At 45.9% G+C, this 23860-nt stretch overlaps 1 protein-coding gene across 2 annotated transcripts in view; it reads right to left on the bottom strand.

Moving 5' to 3' along the window:
• The window catches only part of LOC146810887 (uncharacterized), an 898367-nt gene that overhangs the window by 479668 nt on the left and 394839 nt on the right, over window positions 1-23860 (bottom strand). For both annotated transcript variants that reach the window (XM_085617928.1, XM_085617929.1), the window contains exon 21: window positions 6106-6243. In XM_085617928.1, the coding sequence (XP_085474054.1) occupies window positions 6106-6243 (138 nt within the window). The remainder of the gene's footprint in view (window positions 1-6105; window positions 6244-23860) is intronic.

The following is a 23860-nucleotide window of genomic DNA, read 5'->3' as shown; positions in this document are numbered from 1 at the left end:
AGGTCACAAGGTTATGGTTAGTGCTAAAAATTGAAATTCTTTTTTGAGGGTTTTCATTGTCATATAGGAGGAAAGGTCCATTGGAGAAAAGTACAGTTAGTTGGGGAGGGATGTTGATGTTTTCAATGGTTCGGGGTGTTACACGGTTGGGGATTACTTGCCAGTTTCTGCCTCTGAATCATCATCCTATGGTTGGGGACGGAGGGCATGCTACTGGCAACATGCACTGGAATGTTTTGGGCAAGCTCCTGTAAAATGGTAACACAGGGTTTATTGGAGGTGTGTGAGAGAAGCTTTATTTGTTGAACAATTTCACATACTTACATTTCCATTCCAGAGGCAGAGTGGTTATGTTCTGTTGTCCTACCAACGGCATCTTCTGGGGTAACCACTCTGCCTGTGCAATGGGAAGAGAAAAATTGCACACACCTCCAATGACTCCTGGGTTCTGTAAATCAGTCTTTCCAATGGAGATAGCCACCATATTTTAAAAGATTGTTGCCAGTTCTGGATTTTACATGATTGGCTAGAGGATGCCATTGTTGTACAATCTGTTGGAGAAAGAAGAAAAATTAAGTTGCAGTGTGTATGCTTTGACATTTTTTTAACTGTTTTATTTATGTTAGTAATCTGTGGAAGAAAAACAAGTTTTTTGGTATATTCTCTGGAGGGAGGAAGTTTTACAAATTTGCTGTGGAAAAAAGTTTAAATGTACAGTAGTACTTTTCTTGTTATTGTTACAGCATGTGTAAGGTTTTTTTAAAGTAGAATAAAAAATAATAAGAGACCTGATGTTAATATTCTTTTAGCTTGGTGGATAAAACTTGAGTTGGATGTCAGTTGTAGAACAGTTGTTTGAGGCATGATGATTTCTAGTTTTATGCTTTTGTTCATCTTTTCCTCTATGAAAAAATTGGAATGGTTTGTTAAATCTTGTGAATTCAGAGAAATATGTGGGTCTTTGTTTTCTTTCACACACAAATTTAATATGCAAGAATTTAGAGGCTCATTACGATGGCTGAAAAATAGCCACCGCCGGTGGCTATATTTCTGCCATTGTCATGAGATTTACCCCCGCCACATTATGATGGCGGTAGGTATCGCGGCGGATGGAAAGTCCGACTGCCGCTTTTCCGCCGGTAGCAATCGTCACGATTGCCTAGCATAGCGGTCAGCATGCTCACAATGGCGGTGGAGCCTAGCAGGCTCCGCCGGCACAATTATGATGCCGGCGGAAGTCAGCCTTTCCATGGCAGAACCACCATTGAAAAGATGTCCGAGAATGTCTTCAGGGGCCCGTTGCGGGTCCCCCTTGTGTTTGGGGGGAGGTGTGGATGCACTGGGGGGGTACCATTTCACTGCACCCAGTTGCAGGCACAGTGTAGTGCCTGCCACGTAGTGCTGTGAATTGCACAACATGCTCTTTTTAACATCGCAGCGGTGCTGCTGTCAGCAGCCACCGCCGCAATGTTAAAGGTGCGGAATCTGACTGCAGCGGTGGCGGTCACATCATAATTGTATATGCGGGACCACCACACGCATGGCGGTCGGGCCCTATCACCGCTACGGTGGTGGGCGGACCAAGTCCGCCCACCATCGTTATGAGCCCCTAAGTGTGTATCATTCACTGTTTTTTATGTATTTTGTAGCACTTTTGTTTTAAGAAATCCTGTCTCATGTTGTATACAAATTAATAAACACTTTTGGGGAATTTGAATAAATCAGTAAATTAATGATCTTCTTAGGTTATTTGTTTTGGCGTTGGAATAGTAATTTTGAGCTTCTAAACACTATTCAGTACTTACCTTAAGGTAAGTACAAGGTGGAGTTGGAATAGTAATTAGTGGTCCAAAGCTACTGTTCAGCACCTGCCTTGACACAACTATCAGGAAGAGTTGGAGTAGTAGTTCTGATCCTCAAATCAATGTCCAGCATTTGAGCTGGGGTTATTGTTCCGCAGATTTAGAAAAATATTTTGGACCTCTGAGTCACTGATCAGCACTTGCTCTGAGGCAAATAACTGGCAGAGTTGGAATATTAATTTTACCCCAAGTCACTGACTGGCACCTGCCCTGAGGTTAGCACCTGGAGACGTACGATTATTATTTTGGATCCGCAAAGCACTGTCCAGCACCTGCCCTCAGGTAAGTACCCTGGGGAATTTGAATATTATTTTGGACCATTATGTCACTGAACACCACCTGCCCAGAGGTAAGTACCCTGTGGGATTGAAATATTAAATTGGATGCCAAGTCACTGACCAGCACCTGCCATGAGGTAGAAACCCGGTGGAGTTGAAATAATAATTTGGACCCCAGTCTCTATAAGGAACGAAACGCGTTGGCTGAGTGCCGGTTTTAACACATGTTTCTATATAAAGAAGATTTACGGACTTAATCTGGTCTCCTGAATAGTTTTCTGGTGCTCCTTTCATCACCAAGTAAATATATATATATTATTGATGTTTTTGAGTGTTGGTGAAATAGTTTTATTCATTTCAAATTTACCTGCTGAAGCCGCTAGATGGCACTGTTTGCTAATGTATGTGGGTTGTGAAGCGCAGCTGGGAACAAAGTGTGTGCTCAGTAAGATATTCTGGGGCATATTATCAAGAACGGTGTTAAAATTATCGCCGCTTTAGCGGCAGGAACCTGCCGCTAAAGTGGCGATAATGGGCTTCTATTGGAATTCTCAAGGGCATATTATCAAGCCCATTATTGCCGCTTTAGCGGCAGTTTACTGCCGCTAAAGCAGCGGTAATTTTAACGCCGTTCTTGATAATATGCCCCTCTGAGTACAACTGACTACAAAATGATGGTCGGCTGTTTTTATATGTGTTTTGAGAGTTAATCTTTTTTTAAAACAAAATATGTCCTGGAAACAGTTTAATTTAAAACTTTTGTTATGTGAAATATTTTTATTTTTTTATTTTATAAAATGCTTTTACAAGTGTTCTAGTGTTCGATTGTCCGCCATTTTAGAAACCATTGTACTTTGTGAAAAATAGATGAAGGACTACATTTTGGAGGCTTCACCTCAGTTGCCGGATAGTATGCCGTGTTTTTTGTAGATTACTTACAATAATGTATAGTTGCGAAAATTAAAAATCATCACATATTTTTTTTTTTTTAAAAGAGTTCATTGTAAGTAACATCTACTGTATATTTTAAATTACATAGATTGTTTGGATACTTATTGTAATAATAGTTTAAATATGCATTTGTGAAAAGACCTCCTGAGTATTGTTCACTTCCCCTCACTTCCCTCTCTTACTTTAGAATGGGTTTAACTACTAAATTAACAGATCGACCATAAAAGCGCCAGAAATGTGAAGTTTTCCAAATGTCAGATATTAGATGTCTGTAAGAAATAATATCTGTTGAATAATAATTGATGCTCAAATTGCTTCGTATGTACTATGATGCAAAAGGAATAAAACAGAGTTAAAAGAAATTATGTGTTTGTGTGCGAAAATTCATGGTTAATGAATGCGGAGTAGTAATTGCCATGGCTCAAACGTTTTTAATGTATGTTAAAGAAATGCGTGGTTTAGACATTTGTTGTAAAAATCAGCATGGTTCTTGTACGGTCGTTGTTGCGTGTGCATGGTTCCGGCATGCATTATTTCTCAGGTCATGGTTCAATAATTCAACCAAAGAAAATATCCCAACTCTCTGAACCCAGAATGGCCCTAAAGACTACCTTCAGCCAGGGAGATGGTTGAACCCTAATGTCCTAATTCCTTAAGTGTAAGAAACATCCAGCCCGAGGAAACATTATGAGAACATCCATTGCACATATCATCAGGTGTGAAAAATGACATTGTCTGTCTTTAGGTAGAGACCTTGTCTATCCTGGGATGTGTTCAAACAATGAAGAACATAGTTCAAAAATGTTAACACACCAAGCTAGTTGGTATGGTTCATCATAGGGATGCCTCATTCATCTGACATGATTATAATGAAAAATGGGCTTCCAAGGTGCTTTTGTGAGAGGAGGTGATAGTGTGAGGTCTGGAAAATCAAACAAAAAATCTTCAAAGTGTCTCAAGTGCTTCTTGCACTGTTGCCTTAAATGCTATTTTCATAAACTCATACTCTCAAAAGATAGAGCTCAGTGCTGGGAAACTGCTTGCTATGCTTTAATTCGTCTGCTACTGAACGAACATTTATACCATCTAGAGTGGAAAATTGGTATTATCATTTTGCTATAAAGCAACCTCAGTTTCAGCACGTTGGCGGCTCATAATACCTAACACATCTCGTGTGTCCAAACACGTTTCTTGCTACTGTACAAGCATTTTTATTTGCAGATTTTTTTGTCTACACCCATTTCAGCCCCAATGTTTTCAGATTGTCCATCTGCCTTTCCTTGATTACTTCTTGGTGAACCGCATTGTCTCAGAGAAACATTGGTGTGCAAGTATTGATAAGGCAGTTGATCTTTTATCTGGCCAGACCCAATTCCCTCTGGGGTAGAACTTGCACTATTTTTTGTGGTAGTTCCTAAGCTGCTCCTTGGTGGACATATTAAAACTAATTAAATTTATAGAGGAAACTTACTATAACCCCAATGTCAACTCTTAAACATAATTATACATAAGTGCATCCTCAAACGTGGAATTGGAGTGGCACCTGGATGGAGTGGATGAAATGGAGTAGGAGTGTATTTTCCACGCACATTTCATCAATAAAATAACATAACAGTGTATCTTAGGACAGTGATATGTCTCCAACAAAAACCTAGACGCCTGATCTACAGTTTTTTTTTTCCATGAGGTGTGACTAACTTTTATTAAGGAAGTAATATGCCAGGTTAATGACAGGCAAACCATTTTACCAAAATGCAAAAGTGGCAAAATACCCCATGTTTTTGGTCTACCCACTAAGCAGATCATCGCCATAAACAAAACCTAAATCCTCATAGTGTTAGTATTACAAATTGATGCAGGTTCCTTCCCGGAAGATGGGAATTCTACTTATGTTCAAGTAACTCACCCTCCCCAAACTGGAAAACAGTTTAGCGAGGGGTGAACTGTCCGTTTTTGTTGTGAATGGGCTGCCATCTGCTATTTTCAAAGTCTAACAACAGAGACCGTTTAGTTTGGGTGATGGCTGTCAGTTGGTATTGCTGAAAAAACCTTCTAGTTCAAGTTGTTTCTACACTACTGATTGGCTCCCATCAGCCAATCAGAATTGATCTTCGAAGTTGGACCCTTCTCGATGGCTGATCACAACCACTCCACAAATTGCCCTGCTCTTGCCCACACATCTCATCACAACTTACTGTATGACTGACAGGATGAGAAGGCCAATAAATAATATCACAAGAGTTTGGTTGACTCTGCGACACAATGCAGTCTACCTTACTCCTTATTTCATCCTCAGCAGAGGAAAGTATATCAGTGGAAATGACGGTTTCACAAAGCGATTCACTTCCACTGACAGCAGAATGAAAAAAATATATATTGCCCAGCCCTCATCAGGTATACTCCAGGAGTAATGAGTATTTGTTTTAAGGGGCATCCCCCAAATGCATTAGAATGTTGACCAATTCATATTACCCTTGTATTCTTTATTTTCTTAATGTAATATATTCGTTATAGAATATTTTCAGATAAGGTACCCTTTTCACTTTTTAGTTAGTTACAGTAAACGACAGCAAACAATTTAATGTTTATTATAGCCCAGTTTCTTTATGATATTTTCCATTATTCTCTTATATGAATCAAATTTTCCCAGATTCGGTCCAGCATGGATTGTATTAGGCCTAGTCTGTGGTGTTAATGTGTTCATTGCCCTGTCTGTTGCTGCCTTACTTAGTCAATCAGAAGCCTAAAATGACATTAACATGTGTGAAAGTGCAGAGCAGAGGCGCAGTTGAAGATTTATACACATAAACTCAACTTCAGATTTGCTTTTCAGCTGCTATTGTGTGGAACCCCTAGCTCGTATTCAAAACTGTACAAGATAAAAGACGATGATTATATATTGAATGTTCTTTGTATCTTAATCCAATGGGTTACAAATGGAAATGAATATGATGTGTTCAGTGTCCACACAGTCAAAATAGGGTAAAACAGTTATGAATAAATACAGCATTTACCTTCATAATATCTGATGGTTCCTTCATCCTAACTTCAGCGCATGCTGATGTATCTGTCAACACTCGTTCAAGACTGTCCCCTTTTATTGACACTTCATTTTCAGTGGCGACTGTGTCTGAGATTTCCAATCTCTCTCTCTGGGAAACAGAAATTTAGATATATGAAAGGCAGGTTCTGTTTCTAGTTTACACTAACTGTTAAATTATATTGCATCTTGAAAAATGCAGAGACAACATCGCCATAGCACATCTGTATTGGGGAATCTTTGCCCCAAGAGGACCTTTTCTGCCTGCAATGTATCGCCTTTGGGAATTTATCAACTCTCTGCAATGACTGAGTAGTACAGAAGCCCTTTCTAGTCAAGGAAATTAGCCAAACAGGGATAGACAGAATTTCTGTAGCATGAACTACATGTGAATAAGGAGAAGGAACGTTTGAGATCCAGATCCTTGCGTAGGAAGATGAATGGAGTAGGGGTGCGAAGGGAGATAGTAGGGAATCAAGACAAAATTATTATAAATTGGATAAGTAAGAGGGAGGATTGACCTAGCACAGTTTCTTATACCGAGACAACAGAAGTTTACTCTGGCATTTCCTGTCCAGAAGTCTATCACTGTGAAATTTGCCCAGCTCTATAAGAAACTGTTTGGCCAGAGTGGGAACAAAAGACCCATGGCAACTAGATGGATACATAGCGAAAATACCAAAATGCCCAATATCTGAAACTTAAAGAAAAACCCAGAATAGGAAAGTTTCTATAGAGGAGGTCATAGACGCCATTGGACAATTTCATGAAGGCCATTGTACTGGTCTGAATGGTTTACTGATCAAAGTTAGGCAGCAACATGACAATGGTTTTAGGAGATTGGCCCCAATTAAAACACATTTGGCCACAGGGGCGCATTCCCAAAACACCATAAAGTCGGATGCCACACTGAGTTAGGAACACTCAGCCAATCAGAACACAGCATGCACACTATACGCAATGATCACAGGCTGGACATCTGGACACGTACCCACTGACCCCACATTGTGTCAACGCAAGGTCGAAACCCACCTGTGCTTCTTCAAATGACCAGATTTATGGCCCGGTAACTAGCCCCAGATTTCTCTCTCCAAAGGAATGTACAAATTGCTTTATGATGCTAAATGTAATGTATAAAAATACGACCAAAACCAATGTGCTTTGACACAGTCTTCAGACCCCAACTCTGTTGCCTGTTCTCACGGCCACCACATTTAATAAAACCAACTGTTTCTGTTTTGTCAAACACCTCTTGTCTTTCATTTTTTCATGGTAAATTCATATTCGAGCAACAGTTATTTATGCACCTCACATAGGTTAAACATGCTTAAGCTACAGCACTTTTCATCCGCTGTCATGGATGTAAGTGCCCTTTTTTATTTAGCTATGTTTCAAATTTAAGACATTCTTAAGTGTAATTGCTTTCCCTAGTTTCATGAATTGCATGGTGAGCTGCAACTTAAAATGACATAGACATAAAATATGATTGCCATATATTAGACAACATTGGTAAATCAGTTTGACGGTGCCTTATTCCGGGGACAGTCGTAGTGGGACAGTTTCCAAAAAAACATATGAACCTTCTACCCCTCCTCTGTGTCTTCTTCAACCATCACATTTTGAAAGTTATGAACTCAGCAAACCCAATACTGGAACGTTTGCATGATATGCTATTGAATCCAGAAATTCCTGTGGTGAAGCAGCCCAACATGAGAGACTGGGAGCCCATTATATTGGTTTACCCAGCTATCTCAATTTTGGTAGCTTCAAATTCATGGCAAACTACCATTTAAACCACATGTGTATGTCACTGAGCTTAATATAAGTTGCCCTGCTGACACCACGTGAAACGTTCTAGAACCAAATCCCACTCGGGGCACTAGATAAAGGGGTAGGGGGTATGTTGTGGGGAAGGATAATGGGTCAAACTCCTTGACAGAGTTTCACCATGCCGAATCCGTTTGTGTGGTTTACTGAGAGTTCAGATCACATTTGGCCCCCAGCAGCTCCTTGATTGCTTTTCCCAATAGTAGTTCTCGACACTGGTGAAAGTCACCTCACCAGATGAAAGCTCTATTTCATCATTAGGAAATTTTAAAGTGATGGGCCATCCTCTGCTACTGTGTCAGAAGTATTTCCTCTACCTCATCAGAGCTTTTGAGATGGGCGGGGTTTGGCGATGCAGTATACCCTTGAGTCAGGTGAAGAGTGAGGCCCGTCTACCGCTGGTTTTCTGCCTCACAGTGGCATTTATAGATGTTTATATGCTGCCAAATAGCTCATCTAATTACCACTCAGGGAGGCCACCCAGAGCACTTGAGCGAAGGAGAAGGATCCAGCATTTCCCTCCAAATACTGGCCCTGATATTGGCACAACCAGCATTTGTCCTCAGGAGCTTTATTACCGCATGGGGTTCATGTGCCAACGTGTCTGGTGGGAGAAAGGGTTGCAGGAGTTGGCGGTCAAGATCACGCAATACAAGGTCAAGGTCAGAAGTGCTGTTGGGGTGAATTGAGATAGCCGCTAAATTACCCAGCAGTCTGACGGACAGCAAAAAGAAGTCTATACAGGAGCGTCTGCCATGTACACATGAGGTGAAAATGTAGTCCCTGTCTCTTGGGTGCATCAAGTGACAAGGATGAGTCAAGGGAGTTTGTTTGGGGTGTTTTGATCTTGGAGGGGTATCTGTTGAGAAGGTAAAGTCCTCTTCAAGGTGATGGATGTGCACCCCTGCCCTGAGTGCCCCAGCTGCAGTAATGTAAGGATCCCTAGTGCTAGTTTTTGTTGCCATAGGCAAACACAGATCATGCGTGTGAGCCATGATATAGGTCTATCTCATGGATTGCAGTCTTTTGGGTAGGGAAGGGCACTAAAACCGCTACCCTCATAGTGGTAAAAGGATACTTTGTTTGCCAGACATTAAGATGCGCAAGCGCGGTAGTGACAGCACATCCTGTAGGGATCTGTAGGAGTGACAAGATCCCTTTTCTGGTTAATAGAAGTGAGGCATACTGGCTCACTCTTTTAAACTTCCACTGTTGTATGCTTGACTCCAAGTACATAGTATACATTACAGCCAGGAGGCCCAGTCAGCAACACAGTGACAGTCTCAGCCAGGCTCAGGACAGCAGTCCACCAGCCAGTCCGCACAGATGCCCTCTGACCAAACCGGGTGATGTTTGGGCTCCACGGCACCACACCTGGTGCCAGTCGGGAAGCAACAGCGGGGTGGCATCAGAAGTCCATCAACAAGTGGCCCACACAAGACCATTAGGGCCAAGATATAAGGAAGGAAGGCAGCAAATAATCTGGGATGCCAGAAGACAGACAAGCAAATATCTAAGTCGTGAAAAGCAAGCGTGGCCTGTCCCTTGGACCACCCAAAGACTTGTGGAAATGCTTGTCCTCATCTGATGACCAACATTAGGTGACTCTCTCCAACTGTTGTCGGTCCTCTTGGTCATCAGGTGGATGATCCTCCCGGACCTATGGCAGCACATGATGCACCCACAGATAGTTCTTGTGTGTCCATGTCAAAGACGTCCATGGCATTCAGGAATCTCACCAGGTCTTCTGGGTCAACATACCCCCGATTCCTGGCATCCACAGTTATCAGCATCACAGCTGATTCGAGAAAGCTGTATTTGATGTCTCTTTTCCAAAGGCGGGGTTGCAAGGTCAGAAATTGCTTCTGGACAAAGTTGGTATCAGGATAGAAGTCAGCCGAAATTCAAATCTGGTGGTGTTCACATTGATATGGGCTATGTTTTTTAGCTGCCATGAATATCTGCAGCTCCTTCTAATGCAGAAAAAGGCATGCCAGGCTGGGTCTAGGCCACTGTATGGAAGAGAAGGAGGTGTGGGAATGGACCTGTTATGAGTCTGCTGTATTTACAGTTTCGGGACAGAGGATCTATCCAACAGTTTTGGCAAAAAGTCACAAAGGAACAGGATCATGTGCGCCCCCTCCTTTATCTCCAGCAGTCTGGAGATACAAAAATTGTCCCTTCTGCTTCTCTCAACCTCTATTGACCAGTCTGGGAGGTCATCAACATGTGTCTCCAACTCCATGAGGTGGGTTTCTGTGATGTCAAGCCGCTGATGAAAGGAGGCAATGTTCATGCGAATCGACTGTACGTCCTCCTCCATTTTCGCCAAAGACGGCAAAGATGAAGATGCCTGTGCCATGTCCTCTGCTTCTCAAGTGTCAGGTCGCCTCCCCCTAGAGAAAGCCTCAGAGAATCGTAGTTAATGCTTGGCAGCGGCAGCCGGCATAGGCAAGCGTGGTGAGGCGCGGCAGGGGGAAAGCCGACAGATGATGGAATAGGTGTTATTTATTTATTTAAATATACCTATTCCGTCGTCTGTCTACTTCCCTCCTCCCACCCTGCTCTGCCCCACAGCCTCACTGTGCTTGCCTGTACCAGCCGCCGCTGATGCTTGGACTTCAACCTTGACTTGAACATGGGCAATGGCCAGGCCCCAACCAGAGATAAGAAGTTGTGCTTCTGAGGAGTCAGACTCATTGAGCAGAACTCACCGTGTGGCACCTCCAGGAGAAAGGCAAAGGTGAACATTGCAGGTGTAGAAATTACAACTGGGCTGCTGTCCGTCGACTGTAAAGGAGAGGCAGCACCCCACATGGATCAGTCTTTCGGAGGTACTGGGCATCTGGCTAAGGGGCAGAAATCTTTCCACTCACTGTGATCCCACCAGTGCTAGGTTAGCCACCATAGAAAATGATCTAGTGTCCTGCAATCCGCCGTTGTGGCCAGGAGTCACAGCAGTAGTCCAGGGGTAGCAGTCCAATGATAACGGTGAGGGGGTTACAGGGTGAAAAAAGTACATGGCAGGCCCAATCTTAGGGAAAGGGTGGCTGATGTTGTTTGTTGTCCCCTCGCTCATCCCAAAACTTTGGGGTGTGGTGGCAGGTCAACAGGCCACCCTCAACCAAGAAACACAAAGAGTTGAAGCTAGAAATGCCCATGGCAATGTGGCGGAGCCTCCACCATGTGGAAGAGGTGTGGCACAGCAGCCAGGGTGCCTGACTATGGACCACGGGGTTCAAGGTTCATTCCCAGGCGCCGGCGGCAGGTTAGCCCAGCTCCATGTGACTCTGGGCAATAGCTGGCTTAATCTTCCTGACGGCCCCCAGCGGCGGGACACCTCTCTGGAGGTAGCTGTGCGCTTTACAAATGCTGGTATTTCATTTCATGCCACTCACCGTCTCTCAGCAATGTCCACGGGGAGCTTCTCGATGTAGAAGGCACACCCAGCTCAGGCCTCTTTATGTCCAATCTTCAGAACCCCACAGCCCAAACAGAAAAGAGGTGCGGGAGCTCATCAGCCCTCATCTTGCGCCATTGCAGGGACAGTGGCTGCCTGGGGCATAATATGGCTCCAGCCACGGGCTCCAATTAGCTCCAAAACCCTGCTACGATACTGCTGTGGCATAACAACTGGGGCCCCTAAGCAGAGGCATCCACGCCTTCAGATGGCACCCATGCAGGGAATATAGCTAGGGGCAAATTTGGGACGGCCGGGCAATACTCGCCTCCAAGGATCACAGAACAAATAGGCCTCAAAGCAGGCCTCAGCCACCGGAGGATGAGCTGCAGCCATACCACTCTCAGCTGCATCAGACTTCATCGTGCTGCAGCTGTGTTCCCAGTCCTTCAGCAGGGGCCTCCCAGTACCCCTCTTACTCCATTAGGCTAGTTGCTGGAGCCAGCAGGTCATGGTGGTGGAGTCCGTCAGCAAGGGTCTGGAGAATCTGGCTGTGGGCGAGGCCAGAATCGCAGATCAGCATAGTATATGGTACACCATGTACCCAGGGTATAGGTACCCCAGAGGCCTCCCATGAGCTGAAGCATGTATTGTGCCTCCCCTGAGAGGCCAATCAAATTGACACGACCAACCTGCTACAGCAGACTGTGTAAGCTGGTGCTTGCACCACTTACTTAAGATATAGGTTCACAATATCTATCTAAATCACTACACTTAAATACCTATCAGTCACCCCTATGGCAGGCCTTAACAATCCTGAAGGCAGGGTGCTGGGTTTTACGTGAGAGGGTGCCCCCACATGAGCAGAGCCCCTCTGCAGCCTTCGGAGACCATTCTCTGGGGTTGTCTGTGATGCAAAAAAGACATATATGTTTAAGTGCATTATAATCTCGCGGTAAATGATAACTTTAAAACGGCTGCTTAGAAACATGTCATGTTTGGTGTCAAACACCTTGGAATCATACCTCCCCGCCAGTAACTGACGGGCGGGGGAGGTATGATTCCACCCTTCTGAAGACACATATGTGTGTCACCGGTATACCCGGTACCAGTTTTCTCGACATGGGCAGTACAAAATGGATGCTGTGAGCCACAGACATGATTCTTCTCTTCTGCTGCTGAGCGAAGCTCGAGCAGAGGAAGGCATGACAATAGGCATCCTGTCACAGGGAGGTGTAACCACCTCCCAGACTGGATTTAGTGTATTGGGGCTGGGTGGGTGCACTCTTAGAGTACCAGAAAGTCTGCACTGGGTGCAAATTTGGTGCCCCCGTTCATAGTCCATCTCAAACCAGTCCCAGGAGCCATTTGCTCCTGCTGTGTCATGAAACTGGACAAAGGAAATGGGTGTAGCCACCCCTCTGTCCTGCCCCTCCCCTAGGAGGGTCCACAGGGTCTTTCCAACCCCTTCCCATGGGTATAAAGTGGGTTACCTGATCACAGGACTTTAGATTTTACATGGACAAGATTCTGCTAATTAGAGACCAAGCACTTCGACTGCCTGCATGACGCTAGACGATTGAAGAATCTCCCTTGGAGTAAAGGAGTTACTCACCTGTAAATGCAGGCACCTAAACGCAACTGACCAGTTTGCTTCTCCTAAGCTCCTGTGGACTCCGAAGATATCAACAACACAGGAGGTGGGTTCCCGAAGGTCCCCGAGGTCGATCTGCTCTCTCAGCGATTCTGAGACCAGTATCCCTCGTGGGGACCGTGCAACCCGAACCCCTGTGCACCGCGTACTTTTGCAAGTGCATGTGCTTAGTGAAAATTCCTGAGCCTCTACTTTGGACTCTGTGTAATCCTGACCGCAAGCAGTATTTGCACCGAAGATTTCCGGCCTCCACTCCACGAGTGTCCTGTGGGCTGGTGCTTTGCAGAGTTGCTTGAGGTCTCCTCTTCATCCCTCGTTCACTGGCCTTTGGGTCCTGGCGAGGGTCACCTTGCTAATTCTTGGACTTACCTGGTTGCTCCAAGGTACCCTGAATCTCCATTGCTTGGAGAGTTTGCTGGTCCTCACCGTAACCTGTTTCCTCTGACCGCTTGGGTTGCTGTGCCAAGGCTTGTTGGTGCTCCAGCCGGACATCGACCCCTCAGCTCTTGACATCCTTTATGGGACAGCTCACCTCTGGACTTTGGTCATCTTCGACATCTCCTGGTCCCCATGGCTGCAGAGTCAAGCAACCCTTCTTAATCCCTGAAGCACTGGAGGGCATTCGACTACCGAGCCCCTGGTCACCTGAAGTGACCCAGACTCTGTCCCCTCTGCTTTCAGGTTCTTCTCACCTCGAATTGAGGCTGGTTTTCACCGCACATCCTTCGCACTCCTGGCAGCAGGACTTCTTCGCAGCTCTCCATTAAAAACAGCGAAGGTTTCCGACACCACTTGACCCTATGCACCTGGCTCCTCTGCAATAGGTAACACGGGTATTCCGGTACTCCCTTGTGGGTTGGCATTAGAACCTCGTAAGTTCCAAAGGGTTTGCTCGAAGTCCTCTTAGAAGTGTCCTTAACTAGTAATTTCCCAACGGCGACTTTCCCATAGAGTTGTACGAAGCACGCATCTGTGTTTCCTCATTGCACCTGTCCTTCGTGGGCTCCTTTGGGTGGTTCCTTGGGGTCCCAGCGATTCTACGTGCTCTAGGCACTGTGTCTATTGAAGTCGTTGTTGTTGGACCATTGTTTTAGTACATGGTTCGGTCTCCCCCTGGAGCCTGCTGTGTATTTCGCTATTTACAAATGTTCTATTGATCTAGTTTTGTTTGCTTTGTGCCCTTGTCTCGTGTAGAGACTAGTAAAGAGTGTTATATTAATTAATACATATTTTCATATAAACACTGTGTAGTTCTCCTTTCATTTAATCATTTAGGAGGTGATATTCCGGCAAAACAAGCTGTTTTACATTCCTTCAAGATTAAGCCTGAAGGCTGCTCTCCATAGCTACCACTAGGATAGCTTTCAATAAGGTTATCTTTGACCTCAGACATCATAAGGGTCGTGTGGCCTGGTACAAGGTGCCCACTTTAACTAATGGACAGCATATACCAACCCACCTTCTCACACTGGTGTGCAGCAGTTGGGATTCAAGCTTGCTATTGTTTTACCAGATAAATCTCATTGAATGATGAACTGAAAACCACAAGCTATTAGGTACATATAATACAATCAAGATTAGAATAAAGTAAGTTTTACTTAACTTGGAGTTGGGCAGGCCAAGGGTCTAGCACACCCTTTCTCCAACTCAAGAGAGTTTAGTCTTCACTAGGTTAGGTAGGTGCCTACACCACATAACACTAGTGTGTCTTCTAAAGGAGAAGCCAGTAGCTCTCTGCCAACTAGATACAATGGCATCTCTTTTCCAGAATTGAGAGCCATGTGTGCATCTAGGAAGTTGAGGACAGGGAGAACAGCAAACACCTAACGTCTCATTGAGATTTTGCTTCTAGATGAACTTAGAAAGACCCCAGGGTCTGATGAGGTAGACCGAGTGGGTGGGGCAGGGAATGAGGAAAGGCCGGAAAGTGAAAACTTTTTGGGCCTGGAATAAAACACTGACCAGGAGAATCAAAATGATTCTAACCTGGACAACTTGGGTCTTCCTTTAGGTGGGGGAGAAGGCCCCAGTGGCCCTCTCTTTACTCCACCAAGACGGGTACTGAGTTTAACTAGGAGTTCCAGAACTCCCTCTGTGGAGTCTAATCACTCAGGTACTTCTGTAGGGACATCCATATCAATCAAGAGGGAATCCTCTTATGATAAGCAGTGCCAATTTCTGGAGCTTGAGAGAGTCAATTGGTCCTAGACAGGGATTCCCTAGAGCTCCAAAGAGCTACCAGAAGATTGGGACTAGAGTCCCATGGTGGCAGCAACGGTGTCCCTAGAACTAGAGAGTATTCTCATGATCATAGGAACCTGAACATGATAGTCCCTCCCTATCAAAGTGGGGATGACATCCACAAATGGATAACTGCACAAGAGAGGGCCTGTAAAGTACAGAGGGTCCCGCAAGAGCAGTGGGCAGCTATCTTGTGGCTCTCCTTTGCTGACAAAGATAGAGATAAGCTCCTCACTTTTAGAGAAGAGGATGCTGATAATTACTCAGTCTTGAAGAGTGCTCTCATTGATGGGTTTGGCTTAACCACTGAAAAGTACAGGATTAAGTTCAGAGACACCCAGAAGGCACAGACTCAGGACTGGGTTGACTTTGTAGATTGTGCTATTAAGGCTCTGGAAGGCTGGCTACTTGGCAGTAAGGTGTGTGGTTTTAAAGGATTGTACAATTTAATTATGAGGGAGCAGATCCGTAACATTTGCCAAAATCAGTTGTTGCATCAGTACTTGGTTGATTCTGATCTGACCTCTCCCCAAGAATTTGGAAAGAAGGCAGGCAAATGGGTCAGAACCAAGGAAAAACAGAAAACTCAGAATGAAGGTGGTGAGCAAAAGAAGCAAGATGCTAAAACCTCAGATAAGGGTGGGGAGAAGGGTAAAGACCAGAAGTCTTCACAGGCGTCCCAAAAACCTGCATCTGGGGTGGGGGGGTCACAATCCAACAAGGGAAAAAGCAAAAAGAAACCTTGGTGTCATATCTGTAGAGAGAAGACACATTGGACAAAAGATGTCAACTGCCACCACTGCCCCTAAGGCAACTGTTCCCCCTAGCCCAGTTCCAAGTGGTGCTGTATAGAACAAGGGTATAGTAGGGTTAACCCTGGGATCTAAGATGGACTCTGGCCTAGTCAGAATTCAAACTCAGGCTGTGTTAGTCTGTGATGGAGGCATGGATCTTGACTCCTTATTTGTCAGTCCCAGTAATCTGGGCAAATACAGACAACAGCATTTGATCAATGGTAAGAAGGCCATGCATACAGGGACAGAGGTGCAAGTGTCACAATGGTGACACAAGATCTTGTCGAACATGAACAGATTATACTTGGTGAGACGTACCAAGTGACCAATGCAAGCAATGTCAGGACAGACCATTCATTGGCAGTTGTGGATTTCACCTGGGGAGAGGTAACTGGCCCTAAGAAAGTTGTGGTTAGCTCAGACCTCCCTATTGAATGCTTATTGGGCATTGATTTGGAAACTTCAGCTTGGGCTGAAGTGGAACTCAGGACACATGCAGAAATGCTAGGCATCCCTGCAGATGTGTTTGCCATGACTAAGTCACAGGCAAACATGTCTTACACTGAACAGGCCATGGATCCTGAAATGATGGACCAGGTGCCTTCCACGAGAAGGAGCAGAAGGGGCAAGGCAGTGTATTACCCCCTGCCTCAGAGTGAGGATCAGTCTCTTGAGGGAGATGATCTTAGTCCCTGTGAAGTAACTGTCTCAGAGGAACTTGAACCTTATCAGGTTGTGTTCTTGGGGACAGGGGGCCATTCCAGGGCAGATCTGAGCCAAGAGCAGCTGAGCTGCCCTTCTCTTGGGCCCCTCAGACAGCAAGCTGCTGCTGAGGCTGCTGAGAGTGCCAGTGGTTCCCACAGGATCTACTGGGAGGATGAACTTCTATATTCAGAGGGTAGATACCCCAACCCTGGTGCCACCAGGAGGTTGGTTATACCTCTGAAGTTTAGAGGCTTCCTATTAACACTGGCACGTGACGTCCCATTAGCAGGACTCGTAGGCCAAAGTAAGACCTGGGACAGGCGTGTCCCTCATTTTCACTGGCCTCACATGTCAGAAGACACAAAGGAGTTTTGTCACTCCTGTATCACTTGCCAAGCCAGTGGTAAGGCAGGTGGTACTACAAAGGCCCCCCTGATACCACTACCTGTGGTGGGGGTACCGTTTGAGATGGTAGGGATTGACATTATTGGTCCCATGGATCCTCCAACTGCATCTGGCCACAGATTCATACTAGTGGTGGTGGATCATGCCACTAGGTATCCAGAGGCAATTCCCCTTAGGACTACCACAGCTTCTGCTGTGGCTAGAGCTCTCCGGAGAGTATTTTCCAGAGTGGGTTTCCCTAAGGAGGTAGTATCAGACAGAGATGCAAACCTTATATCTGGTTATCTGACTGCAATGTGGAAGGAGTGTGGAGTAAATTACAAATTCACCACCCCTTATCACCCACAATGCAATGGGTGAGTTGAGAGATTCAACAAAACCCTCAAGGGCATGATAAAAGGTCTCCCTGAAAAGCTTAGGTGCAGATGGGATATCCTTTAGCCCTGCCTTCTCTTTGCCTACAGAGAGGTTCCTCAGAAGGGGTTTGGTTACAGCTCTTTTGAACTACTGTTTGGACATCCAGTTATGGGTCTCTTATGTTTGGTTAACCCCTTCGACGCGCATGACGGAACGGTTCCGTCATGCACGTCGGTTGCGCTGTGCGCATGACGGAACCGTTCTGTCATGGCCCCGCCCGCGCACGGAATCTTCAGCGTGGCGCGGAAATCCGCACCGCGCTGAAGAGGTTAAGGAGGGATGGGAGTTACCTCTAAAACCACCAACACAAGACATAGTGGACTATGTACTTGGTCTTTGCTACCGGATGGCTGAGTACATGAAGAAGACATCCAAAAACCTTGAGGCTAGCCAGGAATTGTAAAAGACCTGGCATGACCAAAAGGATGTTTTGACTGTATACCAGCTAGGACAGAAGGTTTGGATGTTGGAGCCAGTGACCTCAGCAGCTCTCCAAGACAAGTGGAGTGGTCCCCATGCCATACTTGAGTAAAAGGGAGAGGTTACCTACTTGGTGGACCTTTGAACTCCCAGGAGCCCCAACAGGGTGCTCCATGTGAACAGGCTCAAGCCATATGTTGACAGGGCAGACATGGGCTTACTCATGGCTACTGATGAGGGAGAGGAGGAAGAGAGGGATCCACTCCCTGATCTCCTCTCACAGAACCCTGATGATGGTTCAGTTGATGGAGTAGCCGTGGCAGGCAGCCTTACTGAACAACAACAGCCTGATTATAGGAAAGTCCTTAATCAGTACAGACATATGTTTTCACTGACTTCAAGTCAGACTACCTGGTGCACACATGAGGTGGACACCGGTGACAGTCTGCCTGTTAAAAATAGGATTTACAGGCAACCTGATCATGTCAGGGACTGTATCAGGAATGAAGTCCAGAAAATGTTGGAACTGGGAGTGATTGAGCCCTCAGATAGCCCTTGGGCTAGTCCAGTAGTCTTAGTATCAAAACCTCAAACCCAGGGTAGTAAGAGAGAGATGAGGTTCTGTGTTGACTATATTCCAAGGGCAGATGAACTAATTGACACTTTGGCCTCAGCCAAGATCTTAAGTGCATTTGACCTAACAGCTGGTTACTGGTAAATCAGATTAGCTGAGACTGCACAACCAAGAACACCATTTTCAACCCCTAGTGGGCACTACCAATTTGTGGTGAAGACCTTTGGCTTGAATAATGTGCCTGCCACATTTCAAAGGCTGGTGAATAAAGTTCTCATAGGTCTGGAAGCCTATAGTGCAGCTTATCTAGATGATATTGCTGTTTTTAGCTCCACCTGGGAGGATCACCTGGTCCACCTGAGAAATGTTTTGGATGCCCTGCAGAAAGCAGACCTCACTATCAAGGCCACCAACTGCCAGACAGGGCAGAGTAAGGTTGTGTACCTAGGGCACCTTGTAGGTGGAGGACAGGTTCAACCATTGCAGAGCAAAATCCAAACCATCATGAATTGGTTTGCTCCAACCACCCAGACTCAGGTCAGAGCTTTCTTGGGCCTGACTGGGTACTACAGGAGGTTTGTCTAAGGGTATGGCTCCATAGTGACTTATTTGAATGATCTAACTTCCAAAAGATTGCGTAGGAAAGTTCAGTGGACAGTCAGCTGTCAAAAGGCATTTGATGACCTGAATCAGGCCATGTGCACTGCTGCCATTCTGCAAAGTCCTGACAATTCAAAACAATTCATTGTTCAAACTGATGCATCTGAGTTGGGGGTAGGGCTGTTTTATCACAACTGAATGAAGAGGGTCAGGATCAGCCAGTAGCTTTTATTAGCAGCAGGCTGACCCCCAGAGAGAAACGCTGGTCAGCCATTGAGAGGGAAACCTTTGCTGTGGTTTGGGCTCTGAAAACGTTGAGGCCATACTTGTTTGGCACTCACTTCATTGTTCAGACAGACCATAAGCCCCTCTGATGGCTAAATCAAATGAAAGGTGAAAACCCCAAACGTTTGAGGTGGTCCATTTACCTTCAGGGGATAGACTATACACTGGAACATAGACCTGGGAGTAACCATGCCAATGCAGATGGACTCTCCAGATATTTCCACTTAGAACATGAAGACTCAACTGGTCAAGGTTAGTTTAATGTCCTTACGTTTGGGGGGGCTGTGTAGGAACGTATTATCTGCTTCTTGTGGTTACCCCCTTTTTGCTGATGTCACACTGTTTTTGGCCTAGTCTGACTGGGATCCTGCTATCCCCAGTCAATCTGCTTTCTCCTGTAAATTGAAATGCATTTACTTTAGGTACACTCCAGATTGGATTCTGGGGTACCCATATCAGTCCATAGTATATGGTACACCAGGTTCCCAGGGCATAGGTACCCCAGAGGCCTCCCATGGGCTGAAGCATGTATTGTGCCAACCCTAAGAGGCCATCCAAATTGACACAACCAGCCTGCTACAGCAGACCGTGTAAGCTGGTGCTTGCACGGTCACTATATCTATCTAAATCACTACACTTAAATACCTGTCAGTCACCCCTATGGCAAACCTTAACAATCCTGAAGGCAGGGTGATGGGTTTTATGTGAGAGGGTGCCCCTGCATGAGCAGAGCTCCTCTGCAGCCTTCGGGGACCATTCTCTGGGGTTGTCTGTGATGCAGCCAGACATATATGTTTAAGTGCATTATAAGCTAGCGGTAAATGCTAACTTTAAAACGGCTGCTTAGAAACATGTCATGTTTGGTGTTAAACACCTTGGTAACACACCTCCCTGCGAGGAACTGATGGGGGAGGTATGATTCCACCCTTCTGAAGGGACATATGTGGGTCACCGGTATACCCGATACCAGCTTTCTCGACCTGGGCAGCACAAAATGGATGCTGCCAGCCACTGACACGATTCTGCTCTCCTGCTGCTGAGCCAAGCTCGAGCAGAGGAAGGCATGACAATAGGCATTCTGTCACAGAGAGGTGTAACCACCTCCCAGACGGAATTTAGTATATTGGGGCAGGGTGGGTGCACTTTTAGAGTGCCAGAAAGTCTGCACGGGGGGCACATTTGGTGTCCCTGTGCATAGTCCAGCTCAAACCAGTTCCAGGAGCCATTTGCTCATGCTCTGGTGTGAAACTGGACAAAGGACATGGGTGTAGCCACCCTCTGTCCTGCCCCTCCCCTAGGAGGGTCCACAGAATCTATCCTACCCCTTCCCATGGGTATAAAGTGGGTTACCTGATCACAGGGCTTTAGATTTTCCCTGGAGAAGATTCTGCTAAGAAGAAACCAAGTGCTTCAACTGCCTGCATGACGCTGGACGACTGAAGAATCTCCCTTGGAGTAAAGGAGTTACTCCCCTGCAAAAGCAGGCCCCTAAATGCAACTGACCGGTTTGCTTCTCCCAAGCTCCTGTGGACTCCGAAGATTTCAGCAAAACAAGAGGTGAGTTCCCGAAGGTCCCTGAGGTCGATCTGCCCTCTCTGCAATTCTAAGACCAGTATCCCTTGTGCGGGACGTGCAACCCGAAACCCTGTGCACCACGTACTTTTGCAAGTGCATGTGCTTGATGACAACTCCTGAGCCTGTACTTTGGATTCCGTGTAGTCCTGACCCCAAGCAGTATTTGCACTGAAGATTTCCGGCCTCCACTCCACGAGTGTCCTGTGGGCTGGTGCTTTGCAGACTTGCTTGAGGTCTCCTCACGATCCCTGGTCCGTTGGCCTGTGGGTCCTGGCGAGGGTCACCTTGCTAATTCTTGGTCTTACCTGGTTGCTCCAGATGTGCCCTGACTCTCCATTGCTTGGAGAGTCCCCTGGACCTTGCTGGTCCTCACCGTAACCTGTTTCCTCTGTCCGTGTGGATTGCAGTTGCCAAGGCTTGTTGGTGCTGCAGCCGGATATCGACCCCTCAGCTCCCAACATCCTTTGTGGGACAGCTCATTTCTGGACTTTGGTCATCCTCGACATCTCCTGGTCCCCGTGGCTGCAGAGTCAAGCAACCCTTCTTGATCCCTGACGCACTGGACATCGGTGGGCATTCGAATACCGAGCCCCTGGTCACCTGAAGTGACCCAGACTCTGGTGCCTCTGCTTTCAGGTTTTTCTCACCTCCAATCCAGGCTTGGATTCCACTGGACATTCTCCGCCCTCCTGGCAGCAGGATTTCTTTGCACCTCTCCATTGAAAACAACAAAGGTTTCCGACACCACTTGACCCCTATGCACCCGGCTCCTCTGGGATAGGTAACACGGGTACTCCAGTGCTCCCTGGTGGGTTGGCCTTAAAACCTCCTAAGTTCCAAAGGGTTTGCTCAAAGTCTTCTTAGAAGTGTCCTTGACTTGTAATCTTCCCATAGCGACTTTCCCATAGAGTTGTACGGAGCACGTGTCTCTGTTTCCTCACTGCACCCATCCTCCGTGGGCTCCCTGTCTCACTCCTCTGGGTGGTTCCTTGGGGTCCCAGTGATTCTACGTGCTCTAGGCACGGTCTCTATGGAAGTCGTTATTGTTAGACCATTTTTTTAGTATATGGTTCGGTCTCCCACTGGAGCCCGCTGTGTATTTCGCTATTTACGAATGTTCTATTGATCTAGTATTGTGTGCTTTGTGCCCTAGTCTCGTGTAGAGACTAGTAGAGAATGTTATATTAATAAATACATATTTTTATATAAACACTGTGTGGTTCTCCTGTCATTTAATCATTTAGGAGGTGATATTCCGGTAGAACAAGCTGTTTTACATTCCTTCAAGATTAAGCCTGAAGGCTGCTCTCCATAGCTACCACTAGGATAGCTTTCAATAAGGTTATCTTTGACCTCAGACAGCATAAGGGTTGTGTGGCCTGGTACAAAGTGCCCACTTTAACTAGTGGACAGCATATACCAACCCACCTTCTCACACCAGGAACAAAAAGACTTCACCCCAGCTCACCTGAACTTCCTTGCTGGGAATTGTGACCTGCCAGGAGGTGCCTGTAACCGAGTTGGGCCCCTGGAGGTTGTTTCTGCTGTTGGGAGCTGGAAGAAACCCAAGGGAAGCAGTGAAATTAGTTTTCGATGCCGTAGATGCCGCCATTGTTACGCCACGACCTGCCTCGGGGAGCCGCTTGTGAAGTCAACGACACAGCGCCTGGTCTGCTCCATAGCTCCGATGCCCTGCAACGATTGCTGCCACCGGCAGTGATCGGCCGTGACCGACGCCAGGGCTCGCATCAACTCTGTCTTCGCCAGCGCCTGCATCTTGATTTCGCAGCACCAATAACCACTGAGAGTGACTCGGGAAACTTGCCAACATCGCATCATCACCTGAGCGGACATCGGCCATCTTCGACGCCATGCATCGTCACCGACTTCATTTTCCAAAGTACTGTTGGTTGGGGGTCTGTGTGACTCTGCGCCCGACGCCGCAATCCTCGCAGGCGATGCCGTACTTTGGATTTTGTGCTGCCCTGATGTCGTGATAGTTCCTGTTGGTGCTATTTGATTTCTATGAGCTTATGCTTGCAACATCCTTTTTAAAGACATTTTACTGAGCATCTGTATGTTGGATTTTTGTCGTTTTGGTCTTGTTTAGTTTAGATAAAGATATTTTATTTTTCTAAACAGGTGTGGTGTCCATTTGTGGTGTTTTCACTGTGTTACTGTGAGTGTTGGTACAGATACTTTACACATTGCCTTTGGGATAAGCCTGTCTGCTCGTGCCAAGCTACCAAGGATGTGAGCATGGGTTATCTAAAGTGTGTATCCCCCTTAACCTGACTAGAAGCAAGGGTCTCCATTTGAACAAAGGTACCTACCTCTGCCAACTAGAGACCCCTATTTCTAAGAGTAACATTTCATGGCTATATTTTCAAAGAGTTTTACAAGACTGACACTTTTGTTTGTCATTTCCGTCTCACTGGTGGGGAGTCCACAAGTTTTCAAAACCAGATCTCTGAAAAATGAAGGTACATTTTAGATATGCACAAGGTAGGATATGCTTTAATGTATACATACCTCTAAGACATAGTATTCCAAAGGGAATTGTATCTAAGTTTACTGGATTAAGTACATAAACCCAAATGAAATGAAGAGTTTTAAACAAGCAACTCCAGGATCCGCAGAGACACAGTACACTGTATGTGAATCGGTGCAGCATAACATAACCGGTGTATTTGTAAAGCACACGATTACTCGTATTTGTCCTGGCGCTGAATAAGAGATGTTTATTGTTACCCAACTCAATGGTACTCATTTTATCGACCTCAGATGGATGAAAGGCTGAGTGGACCTGTCGGGATTTGAACCTGTGACCAT

Source organism: Triturus cristatus, chromosome 7 (genome assembly GCF_964204655.1).
Source record: "Triturus cristatus chromosome 7, aTriCri1.1, whole genome shotgun sequence".
NCBI lineage: Eukaryota > Metazoa > Chordata > Amphibia > Caudata > Salamandridae > Triturus > Triturus cristatus.
The sequence above is the reverse complement of the archived record's forward strand: the minus strand, read 5'-3'. Positions and strand labels throughout refer to the sequence as shown.